This window comes from Pseudorasbora parva, chromosome 8 (genome assembly GCF_024679245.1).
Source record: "Pseudorasbora parva isolate DD20220531a chromosome 8, ASM2467924v1, whole genome shotgun sequence".
Lineage (NCBI taxonomy): Eukaryota > Metazoa > Chordata > Actinopteri > Cypriniformes > Gobionidae > Pseudorasbora > Pseudorasbora parva.
Window position 1 is genome coordinate 41,391,512 of NC_090179.1, and position 14,220 is coordinate 41,405,731.

Below are 14,220 nucleotides of genomic sequence, written 5' to 3' on the forward strand. Positions count from 1 at the left end.
TCAGGACCCTGTCATGGTTGACTTGGTCTCTCGCTGCCGGAGAGAGAAACAGCTCTTATTTTAGTCTGAAATAGAAATAGCATTTAATGAAATAAATAAATAATGAATGCTGTAGTTGCAGGCCTGCTCTGCATTAATATTGTAACCTAAGCTGGTCGGTGAAGAAAGAATAAGACGGTGTATGATTCCTGGCTTCTAATAAAGGAATAGTTCACCCCAAAATAAAAATTCTTTCTTTAGAGATGCAATCGCTTTATATGGTGAAAAGATTTAATTTAGGCATTTATTCACATTTAAGCATTGATCAGTGAACATAAGCAGAACCTGCTTGAAGTGCGAGAATGAACCTCATTGGTTCTCACTGAAGCTCAAACGTGCTGCGTGACACGAGAATAAACCTCATTGGTTCTCACTGAAGCTCAAATGTGCTGCGTGACACGAGAATGAACCTCATTGGTTCTTGATGAAGCTCAAACGTGCTGCGTGACACGAGACTGAACCTCATTGGTTCTTGATGAAGCTCAAACGTGCTGCGTGACACGAGAATAAACCTCATTGGTTCTCACTGAAGCTCAAACGTGCTGCGTGACACGAGACTGAACCTCATTGGTTCTTGATGAAGCTCAAACGTGCTGCGTGACACGAGAATAAACCTCATTGGTTCTCGCTGAAGCTCAAACGTGCTGCGTGACACGAGACTGAACCTCATTGGTTCTCGCTGAAGCTCAAACGTGCTGCGTGACACGAGAATAAACCTCATTGGTTCTCGCTGAAGCTCAAACGTGCTGCGTGACACGAGACTGAACCTCATTGGTTCTCGCTGAAGCTCAAACGTGCTGCGTGACACGAGAATGAACCTCATTGGTTCTCACATGTCAAGCGAGCATGCCTTTACCACAGCTGATGTCTGAGTTGATGAATGTTTAAATGTGAATGAATTTAATCTGTTCAAAAACTGATCGTGTCTCTTCAGAAAATTTTGACTAAACCTCTCAATTAATTTGGATTAGTTTTGCCATCTCTTCATGAACTTTTGAAAGTCCTCATATTTAATGAAAAATATCTTCATTTGTGTGCTGAAGATGAACAAAAGTCTTGCATTTTTTATGCATTTCTAACCCTATTCTTTAATGTTTGTATTCAACTTGAGCTAAATATCTGTGAAGAGAGAGAGAGAGAGAGAGAGAGAGAGAGAGAGAGAGAGAGAGAGAGATAAGGTGGTGTAATGTTGCTGCCTACTTTACTGAACAACCTATGATACCTTAAAATGTTGGCAGCTCACAAGGTATTGGAACAGACGCTTAGTGAAACTGTTTTAAGTGTGTTTGATATACAAAGATGTTCAGCTGTGTTTTTTACACAATGCATGCTTTACAAAATAAGTAATGCAATTAGTTTATGCAGCATATCATAAGACAGAAAGCATCATTAAAGCAAACATGGCAGTCGAACAGCGGAACGATGAAGCTGCCAGGACCATTGAAATAAATTTGAGCGGTTCCATGGGAATGATTTGAACATCTGAAGCTTTAGTACATATTTGATTTTCATGCCCTTTTCACATAAGCCTGTAAGTGGTTCTGCTCGAACAGCCACAGTGAAATGTCATTACCTTGAGCTTACCGATGAGAAAGTCTGTGTTTTTATCCCTCCTGTGAGAATGAAATATTCCCACGGAAGAGAGCAGCTCCTGCGTGGTGTGGTTTGCTAACCGTAATTAACCCTGCTGTTTATCGGGCTGGATTTGAGCATGTTTCACCCACACAAGGGTCTCTCAGTGTGAAAGGTGCCACAGCGCCGCTGGAAGAAAAAGGTCATTCACAATCAGAGCCCAGAGGGGAGGCCTTGCCCCCTCATTCTTTACCTCTCTTCTCTTACAACATCAATCACAATCTCTCCCAAAAAAAAATCCTGTTGAAGTTGTTTTTCGCGGTGCTCGCAGTTAATCGCTGGCATCTGAAGGCTGATTGTTCTTGAGTTGTCATTTTTCAAAAAGGCGACTGGAAAAAAACCGGCATGTTGATTTGATGTGATTCGTGGGGAACAACAAAGGTTAACAAAACAAGAGCAATTTTGATTGAAATAACTATTTTGATTAAATGTCATGAATACTAAACAATAGATTTTTCTCATTGTAACTAGGGCTGGACAATAATTCAATATCAATATATATCGCGATATAATTTTTTTCAATAACGGTGATATGATTTTTAAACACATTTCCGATATTTCGATAAATATATTACAGCATTCCTCACTGACTGACGTTCAGGGCGCAGCCGTCAGAAAGAGCAGAACATGATTGGCTACTTGCGCGATGACGTACACCACAGAAACGCAGTCAGTGCTCAGCAGTAGTAAGCTGATAGAGCCAACGCGGCAAGTTTTAGCTACAAAAACAGTTTCCCTGACCGCAACACAAATGTGACTGAACGAACTTCCACAAGTAAGGAGAAAGAAATAGTTGATAAGAGAAGAAAGACTAACGTTAATTCAGTGGGGTGGAAGTGGTTCGGCGTGTCCCCCGCACTTTTACTGGGTCTCCCCGGTCCTAGTCGACCCGCTCCGAGCGGGATTCCAAACGGGAGCGAGGGCGGGCAAGTTAACAGGGACGCTTAAGACCGCTTTCTCTAACCTCGTTTGATTGCGCGCTTCTTGAGGTCACGGGCAAGTGTATACATAGAAACCAACGTGAATACATCAAGATTTAATTTCAGAGACCAAAAATAATCTATGCATGACCTGTCATTTTATTCGTATCTAAATATGAGGAGGACGCTCTCTCACAGAAAGTCCAAAAGCGGATTTGCAGAACTAACGTTACTGTCGCGCTGGAGCTGCAGCTGAAGGACGTTACATATACATACAAATCGTTATGAGCTGAAAGGTGACGATCGACAGTCAGACGATTGCGACAATATATGAAAGCAATGAAGGAGCATCATGAGCAACAAAACTGTTTTCAACACTGATAATAATCATAAATGTTTGTTGAGCATCAAATCCTAATATGAGAATGATGAGTGACACTGAAGACTGGAGTAATGATGATAAATTCAGCTTTGATCACAGAAATAAAGAACACTTTACTATATATTCACGTAGTGAACAGATGATGTAGATCAGAATAATATTTCACTGTATTACGTTGTTTACTGCATTTTTAATTAAATAAATGCAGCATTAAATATATGCTATAATTTTGCATAAATGAAAAATAGAGCGCTATGAATTGTTCTTCACTGAAATTTAAAACTTAAAAGAAAATGCTCAATAAACTGCGTCTGCGGCATAGGAGCACTGTACGCTGTGAAGCAGATCCACCACCTGAAGAAGATCCATCCGCTAGAATATTCTGAGTCAGGCTGAATCCTGGCTGAATCACTTTTGTTTAATCTATATTAAGAATAATATAATCAGCCTATGTTATAGTTTAAACTTAAAGATATTAATATTAATAAAGTGAGAGTCTTATGTTTATTTGATGTTGATTTCACATTTCTTTTTCATATAAAGGCTAAATACAAATAAAAGGTGAACATTAATTTATTTGTACTGGTTTTATTTCTAAAATATTATATTTTATAGGAGGACTATTCATAGACTTGGCCAATACATTTTTCAGAAGTTTGTAGGTACAGACATCCTATGTGGCAGTTCTTAGTAGTTTTTTCTAAAGCTTTTATATAGTTCATATCGATATCGGAATTATATCGTATCGACCAAAATTAAGAAAAATATCGTGATATGAATTTTGGCCATATCGTCCAGCCCTAATTGTAACTCAATAAAACTAAATAAACACAAACGATACTGCTAGAATCCCCTCTTATCCCATTGCTAACTGATGTTTTCACCCTTTTGGTCATGTTTTGTGTCACTTAGGGCACCAAATGTGCCATAATTATATGCTATATATATATATTTATGTATGTCATGAAGTTTACTGAAGGTTTGTCTGTTAATCTCTCTTTTGCAGCTGGTTATTTCAGATGTACATTTTTAACAGGATGTTTTTTAGTTCGTAAGATTAAGAAATATAATTGTTTGGTCTTTAATGTGTTTGAAGAATGCTGGTCATGTTGCTTTCTTGGTGTTACATTCCAAAAAATTAAGGTTTTTCCCCACAGTGATGCCATAGAAGACCCATTTTTTATTCCCTTAAAGAACCTTTCAGTGAAACATTCTTAAAAAATTTTTTTTTTTTTAATAATCGAAAGAACCCTTTGTCCAATGGAAAGGTTCTATATGCGTTCTTCAAAGAACCATAGATGCCAAAAAAGAACCTTTATTTTGAAATGTCTCTAAATGCAAATAGTCAACAATGCTTGCATGTTGTGCATTCATCATCCCACTATGTGCCGGTTCTACTTAACAGTGCAAATTGGTGTGAGAGGGCAATTCCAAAAAAAAGTGCAGATGGGAGTGTAAAGTTCTGCATGTGATCTACTGACGACATGCAAATTAATGAACACAGATGCAGCAGGATCATTTCAATAATGACCAACACAATCTACCAGCTAGCGTCTAGTTTAAGACATGTTTTTTTGAGGGTGATAATAATGCCTCAAACACCCAGTAAATTGATGAGAGCAAACCTTAGTAAATCACCTTGCCTGATTTATTTAAATACACTTCTAATGATTCTGATTCTTCGGGGGTGCATGCGCAAATGCTGACCCCAGGTGCTCATTGTTTGTTTTAAAATTGTCTAACAGCCTATGTTTTAAGAGCAACATGCTTTTTAAGCTCATCATTGTGTTTTGATTCTAAATTGAACTCGACTATGCTTGCGTGCTGGGAGATGGAGTGGATTTGGGAAATCTAAGAAACAACGGACTAATGAGGACAATGGCTGCATCCGAAAACCTAGGCAGCTGACTCGTTGCCTCGCTGCCTTATCAGACAATGGCTTGTAAGGCAGCGTTTTGTGCATGAAGGCACCTCACAAAACTGATTTCGGACAGACTTCTAAGGCAGTGTAACAGTTTAATGATCAACAGCAAAATAGAGAGAGCTTTGGTGAGAACTAAACACATATTTAATTACTACAGTAGTGATTTCTCACTAGAAATGACATCAGAAGTGGAAAATATTGGTAAAAAACGTACATTTACACACAAACTGACCAGCAAACGCAACTTTCGGATGCCATCTTATTTTTCAAGCTCAACTGTCTCTGAATGGAAAGCACAGGATTGTGGGATACCAAAGGCAGCGAAGGTCACGTGTATGCTGCCTTAAAAATCGATCAGATGAAGTAATCTCAGGAGATAGGAAGTGAAGCAAACATTAGATTCGGACATTGCTTGATGCCTTCCTGCCTTGAAATGTGTCCTCCGAAGGCAGCATTTTACAAGTTTCGGATGCAGCCAATGTTTTACAGCCACAAAGATCTGCTGAGATTCCCATACAAAACTCCACCAAAGTTCCTACATGAACTTTATTATCTGAAATAATCTGTCCTATTCATACAAATAAAAGAAAGAAGAAAGATAAATGGAGCAGCTCTAGAGGTGTGAATCCAAAACAGACTTTAAACATTGCGTCAGTCAATTTTTTCTTCCTACAATAACTTTAACTAATGTAGACCTCCAAAATATAAGGCCAAAACTCACAGCATTGGTGAAATATAACAGACTTCAAAAGCACTAACCTGATCTGCATTATGGAGACATGTCTGAAGGAGGTGATTGACAACATTGGACGGATGTTCATAAATCTGTCTAGACCGTGACCAAAGTCAACCAAAACCATCGGAGGAGGACTGTGTATGCTCCTTAATAGCAGGTGGACTCAGCTCACTATGAACTTTTTACTGTCTCGTGTAGGTCACATTATTTGCCTCGTGAATTTGGACAAATAACAAGTATTTTAGCATGTGCCTGGACCAAAACAGAGCATTGTGCAATTCTGCAGATGACCGAGTCTTTGCTTGGAGACTTCAATAAATGCGATCTACGTCTATGTTGTTGCCAAATCTTGAGCAAAATCTAACCTGTCCGACAAGACTGGTTAAGACTCTGGATAAATGCTTTGGTAATGTGGAAGGTGCATATGTGCCAAGGTTACATGCATCCACCCCTGTGACTTTTATTCGTCTGTTACCAAAATATAGGCAGCTATTAAAGAGGATTAAGCCTGCCGTTGAGCAGGTGCCACCGTGGTCCAGAGACTCAACAGAAGAGCTGAGAGGCTGTTTTGAGTGTACTGAATGAGACTTATTTTTTTAATAATGACGACTGCTGTAGTACTTATGAATTGTTGAATGATACAATAACCTGCTATGTCTTTTTCTGTGTAAATTCTGTTGTTCAAACAAAGAATATCAGAGTCTACCCAAATAATAAGCCATGGATTAACAAAGATTTGAAACATTATTTAAATATGAAGAAAATTGCTTTCTTCCAGAATGATCAGCAGAATGCAAAAGAGTTAAACAAAGCAGTAAAACGTGAGATAAAAGATGCACAGAATGAATAATTGGAGAGAAATTCAAAACTGGGAACGTAAGAGATGCATGGAAGGGTCTGAATAGAATGATGGGTCGACAAAAGAAAAGACTCATTGTTTTGCAAATAATCTTAAAGGGGGGGTGAAACACTCAGTTTCAGTCAGTGTCATGTCAATCTTGAGTACCTATAGAGTAGCATTGCATCCTGCATATCTCCGAAAAGTCTTTATTTTTTTTTATAATTATATAAGAAAGATGCGCTGTTCCGAGTCTTTCCGAAAAAAGCCGAGCGGGTGGGGGCGTGTCGTGTGAGCGGAGCTAAATAATGACGTGTGCTCGCTGCTGCTATTGTGTTGAGTCGAGTGCGTCGTAAAGCTGTGTCATCCCTAACAGCGGGAAAAAAACTTTATTCAAAATAAAAATATGGCTTTTAATCAGATACAGCCATACATCTATGATCCGGAATCAGACCCAGAGGCTGCAGTTGAACAGGAGCAGCAGCAAAAACGACTAGAGCAGGACGTCTGTATGTGGTACAAGTTATACACTAACTATATAATATGCTTAGCGACTTGTGTTATTTACATATTTATACTTGAATTATATCGTCGTATTTTTGTCTTTGAAGGTGTACATGTGGGAAGTGCAGTTGTGCACGTGTGTGTGTGTGTTTACGCGTGGTTTGTGTAGACAATTGTAACGTTAGTAAGCGGACTGGTTTTGCACGGCAGGCTAAGTTAGTGTTTACATAGAAAGACACGGAATAGTAGCGCATTTGAATGAAGAAGCGAGCTTATTTAGTTCAACATATTTCCCCACTCTTTGTGTATTGTTGTTTGGAGTGCTTTTACAATACACAAACATAAAGTTACACATATAGTGGCCAGCTAAACAAATGTACACGCACTACACATCGCATGCTCCATTGATCAATTAACTATACGTGATCATGTTTGGGCTACTTGATGAGCATTGGCAAAAACACAGACATTTGAAGCAGTCTTACTCACAGCCTGCGGTTCTAACGTTGGGACTGCTCCATCATTCAGCATTAGGCGATCGGGAAAATCCGGCGTCGAGCTGGGCCTTGTTTATGAAACAGTCGGCACCGAAATGCAGCGAACAGATATAAACATTCGCGCAACTCAGTTGCTGATCCGGAAAAGCAAATTACATCCACTGTTGCCTTAACGCGGGGTTTTTGGGGAATCTGTGCAGGACTGTCTTGGTCTGGCAACCAAAAACGCACTTTTTTGGTGACATTGTAATTGTGCACATCACCTGTCCAGCATCCTACAAGCCAGCGCTTTGATGGGCGTAGCCTGTTACTTTCGCTCTCTCCCTCTCTCTCTCTCTCACGCTCTTCCGGTAGAATTGTCCGTAAGGCCCATACAAGGAAATTCCGCCCCCATTAACGTCAAGGGGACACATGATCGCAAAAAACTTGCCGAAACTTATGAATAACCGGAAGTAGTATTTTTGACAAAGAAATACTCCCATCAAACGTCCACCTTAACTTTTGAAACTTTGTCTATGTTTAGTATGGGATTCCAAGTCTTTAACAGTGTAAAAAGATCAGTATGCATGAAACAGCATTTCACCCCCCCTTTAATATTTTCTACTCAGCATTTGATAATAATTGAAATGACTTGACTGGTAGTGATGAAGTAATGACCATGACTAGGGATGGCTCGATACCACAATTTTGGCTTCGGTACGGTACCACAATCTAATACCGAAGTACCGATATTAAATCGATACCACAAGGTCTGATATTAGCGCGGGTATATTGCACGCGAATGAGAACAATTATGCAAGTTTTGAGTTTATAAAGTGGGAAATTACCACAAATGTTTATTAGTAAATTAATTAGCAAAGCTTATCACATCAAATCAGTCATTTGAAAACTTTCTTGTGAGAAATAATTTCAGCAAAAATCTCAAAATTAGCAAATTGCTTCCGGTTTCAAAAGACATCGGACTACACTAAAGCAATCTGCAAAATCCGATTCAACATTTCACGCTCGTCTCGGGATGGATAACGGAAATCATTTGAACACGCAAGAGATTTTATAGCATTTCGTAATAACAGTTACAGGAGATATGAGCTCATACGACACACACACACACACACACACACACACACACACACACACGCCTGTCACTTAGTCATGCTCGCACATTTCACAAGTTTCCTTAAAGTCAAATACACAGAATTATGTACAAAAGTCCGTCTTTAGTGAGTAACGTTATTCACATAAACACAGTCAGGTGTGTCTAACGTGAATGTAAACAGTGCTATAGTACGCGTGCAAATATAATGAGATCTAAATGTCATTGGTTGAAACGAACGCTGGAGATTGTGATATTCGATCTTATGTTAGGCTGTGTGTGTGCGTTGATCAGTGTTAAAAGAAAATAAATGTCTAAATGAGATGATTTGAATGATTCACTGACCTGTCGATCTCTTCAGAAGTCTTAAAGTCAGGATAGTGACAGATGCTTCTTGGCTGGGTTTGATGGTTCGTCATCAGTTTTATAAGCAAAGTCATTACAAATGTCACTTCTACTCCTCTCTTTATTAATTCGTTTTGGGCATCTTGAGTGAGATTCAACTGCTTTGTCCATTTTGTCCATCTATGTTGTTGTAACATTTGCCGGTTGTTTCGGGTCAGTTTGGGTAGCGCGCTGCCATCTAGCGGTGAACTTCGGAAAAGCAGCATATACCGAAATGTGCCAAATCATGATATCGTACCGTTTTAAATAAAAAATATACCGGTATTTTTCCAGTACCGGTATATCGCGCATCCCTAACCATGACTCAAACACAGAGAGAGGTCGTCTCAGTGCTTCGTGAAGTCAAACCGCAGACGGCCTGAAGGGGAAAGTCTTGAAAGAATGTGCAGCACAAATTGGAAATGTGTGTACAAGGTTGTTTCAAATTCTTCTGGACTATGCTTTTTTACCATTAGCCTGGAAGAATTGCATTGTCATCCCGGTGTCCAAAATACCCCATGCAAAATCTTTCAATGACTTCGCCCAATTGCACTCACATCAGTTCTTTGCAATGTATGGAGATGCAAATGTTTTTTTTGCAAATGTATGCCTATCGGGCCAATAGGAGCACTGTGGATGCCTCTCTTAATCTTTTTATTTATTTATTTATTATCCTTTATTTTACCAGGAAATAATCCCATTGAGATTAAAAATCTCTTTTTCAGTGTAGTCCTGGTCAAGACAGCAGAACAAATACATATCCTACACACATTTAACCGAAGAAGACATTTGGCAATTTAATATTATCTCAACATAATCACCAGCAGCGCTCCGTAACATGACATATGCATTTAGTACTCAAATAGCCCTTTATCCTGGTTTTAGGTCCTAGTTATTGTCTCTTTTAAGTAAGGTTCAACATCTTCTAGAAGATAATTCAAATACCTATGTTTGAATACTCTCCATGGATTTCTCGTCTGCTTTTAATACCGTCCAACCGTATCTTATTTTAAAGCGCTTTTAGGTGCCATGATTTAGGTGTTAGTAGTTGGATGATTTTATGGATTAGGGAGTTCTTAAAAGGCCGACCTCAGCAAGTCTCTATGAATAATAATGCCATGTCAGATTGCTTCAGATACCGCAGGGATGTGTAGGCTACTGTCTCCAATACTGTTTTCTGTATACATCAATGAATAGCAGTGTGATGATGATAACCTTTCTCTCATAAAGTATGCTGATGATATGGCATTGGTCTCCTGTCAGAAACAAATGAATTGTTCCTCATACTTTGAGTACAATGACAGCATCATTTGTTGGTTCGAGGCGAAAGAGCTGTGTCGAGAAATCAGTCAAGAATAGTAGGTACCGCCTCTGTATATAAACCAGTTGTCATAAAAGGGAAAACCATAGAGCAGGTCACAATACTTTGGTACAATTATTGATGAGAAATGTAATTGAAACTTAAGAAACTTTATTTTGAAAGTAACAGGGTAAATCCATAAAAAGGCAAGACAACGTTTGGGTGTTCTTAGGAAACTGAGAAGTTTCAACATTAGCTTGCACACTTTAACTATGCTATATCGATCAATGATATAGAGTATTCTCACATATTATTTCATGGTACGGCAATTTAACATTAAAACAGATGAACAAACTTCCACAAATAATGAATCAAGCATCCACTTCAGGGCTTTATGGAAAAAAACATCAATTGCTGTGTTAAAAGATCATACTCACCCCCTCCAATAGAACAGATGCCATTATAATGTGTAATGGTGTTTTTTCTAATTGTGTAATTTTGTAAATGTTGTAGTTGTGTTGTAAATGTGTGATGTGTTTTTAAGCAGTAATGTGAATGTATCTATCACTAGTGTCAAAGATTTGCATTTCCGCTCTGTGACAAACAGAATAGACAATAAACTTCAACTCCTCTCATAAATGTTGTGTCTGAAAGGGAAACTCCTACAAATGCATACGCATTAAGGTCAGCCACAAACCCTGACCCTGTCCATGCCTTTTCAGTGCTAATTCTTCACTGCGTGTCTTAGTAAATCCTGACAGTAGTTTTTAATGCCAAAACAGGGTTTGTGCTGGACACAAGCTGTTCGTAAATCTGGCCCTTGGTGTGTTTTCTCAGAGCTTTGACTAATATTTGAACCTGTGCTCCAGTACAGATATGCTGTGCACTAAAGCAGATTTTGTATTCATTTGTTTTGTCATATTCTGTCTGTAGTTGTCATGTAGATTAGAGACGTCATGACGGAAAAATTAAAAATAAAATGTTTTGTGCTGCCGCAGCTTGAGTTAACAACCGATTGAGACATTTAGGATGGCTTGTATTTTAGTGTGATAATTGTTTAAATTGCAGAATTTTAACCTTCACCGAATCTTCATAGATTAACATTTTATTGCATTAGGAGAAACATCTTTTTTTAAAGAAGCATGACTGACAACTCAGAAAATTGAGTTGAGATTTGAGATTACTAAAGTCTATTTTTCCTTTTTCTGTCTATGCAGGTGGGATTTTCGAGACACTTGAGAATGAACCGATTAGCGTGGAGGAACTTGCCTTCAAATTCGCTGTAACCAACATTAACAGAAACAGGACTTTAATGCCCAACACCACCCTCACCTACGACATCCAGAGAATCAACCTGTTCGACAGCTTCGAGGCCTCGAGACGAGGTGTGATACTTACATTTACACATTTGACATACACTTCTATCTAAAGCAACATCCATTACATGAACAGATCCTTTCATGCATTCCCTGGGAATCGAACTCATGACTTTGCAGTTGCAAGCACCATGATTTACCACTTAAACTATAGGAATGGTGGCAAAAAGAGCTCTTACATAAAAATATATACACTATAAAAAAGTATTTTTTCGTAATTGTAAATAAAACAAAGAAAATACTACAGTTCCCTTTCAAGGGAACTCGCGCTGTGTCGAATTGACACTGTGGGAACGCTCTGTGTAATTACGGCGTGAAGCACATGTGAAATCAGTCCAATGACCAGGAAGCAATAAAGCGCACCCAGACCAAACAATGCCAGCTTTTGTGCCTCCAGCAAGAGCTCTGTGTGTAATTGTCTCTGTCTATTTACTGTTATTTGTTTTCCACAAGCATATTTTTATCTAGAAAGGAGTATAATGATGAGCAAACAGCGATTAAATCATGTCCCTCCATGCACTCGCTGCACTACTCAACTCTTTTTATTTATATAGCACTTTCAAAGCCATTAAGATGGACCAAAGTGCTGTCCATAGTAGATAAAAATAGTTTTTAAAAAAACACATATAGAGAAATAGAATGCAAATCATATCAACATAACATGTAAGGGATAATGTATACCCAGCCGGTTGTTATCGCAGAATAAACCCAGACAGAGTGATCAGGCATCACTGAAGGGGTTTATTCTGCGATAACAACCGGCTGGGTGTACATTATCCCGCTTATTACACGGCTACTAGTCTAAATAATTATTAGACACAAAATATTGTCTTGAGATTAAATATTTTATTAGCTCTTACGCAAAGCTTCCGCGAAGAAAAACAGTTCCAGCCTGCTTTAAGCCTTTATCTATTGCTGCTAAATGTTGAAAATGAATGCTGAAAGGGTTAGTTCACCCAAAAATGAATCCAAGCCTATGATTTACTCACCCTCAAGTCATTATAGGTGTGTATGACATTCTTCTTTCAGACAAATACAATCGGAGTTATATTTAAAAAGTCCAGGCTAACATTAATCCAAGCAGTTGTTGTGTTTGAAGTCCATAAAAAATGCAGCTGTCCGTCAAATAACGTGCTCCACACGACTCCGATGGGTTATTAGAGCCTTCTGATTCGAATCGATGCGCTTGTGTAAGAAAAATATCTATATTAAAAACGTTAAAAAGGAAACCTGGCTTTAAGTCTTCCATCGTAACCCACGGCTGTTTAAGCCACAAGATGGTGCCAGCGTTAAGCATAGAAGTAGTACCAGTCAAGATAACTCGTAGTACCCGGATGAGCGGGTGTTATCTGTAAATAACATACCGCTGGAATGCGCGATTGACCAATCAGAATCAAGTATTTCACAGAGCCGTTTAATAAAACAGCATAACATAACATCCAGAGAATATTACAATCAATCACTCACACTTCTCAGACCTAATCATATGGCTTTAGCTTGACAGAATAAGTCTTCAAGTCTGTTTGAAAAATGTCCGTGCTTGACGAAGATTTAATATAGAGCAACACATTCCAGAGTGCAGGAGCCGCGACAGAAAAAGCATGTGTTATGCAGCATATGCAGGTGTTATGGGATCCCATTTCTTTGTTTTTGCTAGGATTCTCGCTGCAGCATTTTGAACATACTGTAGACGAGCAACCAGAGATTCCTTTGCGCCTAGATAAAGAGCATTACAATAATAGCCGTGATGAGACAAAGGCATGAAGAACTACGAGTGGGGGTACAAGCGTTTTATGTGTTTTTTGTTTGGGAGCAGAGCATGCACGTCAGTCAGCTCTTGAGAGGGCTGGCAGTGTTCATTCATAAAAATGTCCTTATGTGTGAAGAAAAGCGAGCATGCACCATCAGGAGTTTTTAAGCTCCAGGTGGCTTTATTCTTGAGGGAATAAAAGTCTAATTCAAGGCCGATCTTGCATTTGCCGAGGCAGCACCCATATTACTGGTCTGCAATAAAGTTAGTGATTCTGATCTCGCATTTTCCAAGGCAGCGTGTGGATTTTGTGTCTGCAATATACAGTATATGTATTCGGAGGGAGCTGAGCAGATGGGAGTTTTCCTTTCTCTTGTCCCTATGATCACTACTGCAAACCTAGATTCTTTTTGGATTTGAGATTCTATTATATTCAGCCAGTCATTCAGATTGTGTATGCTTGTCTGATTGTTTGCTGACTGCATTTAATTGAGAAATTAAATAAAATATGTTCTGCTTTGAAAAGCTGATGTCTGTATCAGCTGCTCATCCAGACCGTTTTTACTTGTCTGGTTGATATTTGGCTGCATTTAATTCTGGGGAATTGAATTCTGAAATTCCTGGGGGGAAATGGATAACAACTCATCATACAGTGCTCGTCTCCCTTCGGTGCTATTAGCGGAAGTCTTTTCTGGGTAAGACAGATCTGAGGACCGTCATTATCTCGAAGAAGATAATGGCTTCGGCAAAGCGGTTCTGACATCAGTGGTGTCAGACTTCTGTGGGCCCCTCCAGAGGGAAATGGATTACACCTCTTTTTACGGTGCCCATCTCCCTTTGGTGCC

General features: G+C 39.0%; 1 protein-coding gene across 2 annotated transcripts in view; it reads left to right on the top strand.

Moving 5' to 3' along the window:
• Nucleotides 1-14,220, top strand: part of grik1b (glutamate receptor, ionotropic, kainate 1b) — a 63,922-nt gene that overhangs the window by 17,700 nt on the left and 32,002 nt on the right. For both annotated transcript variants that reach the window (XM_067451302.1, XM_067451303.1), the window contains one exon: nucleotides 11,467-11,634. In XM_067451302.1, coding sequence (XP_067307403.1) covers nucleotides 11,467-11,634 — 168 coding nt within the window. The remainder of the gene's footprint in view (nucleotides 1-11,466; nucleotides 11,635-14,220) is intronic.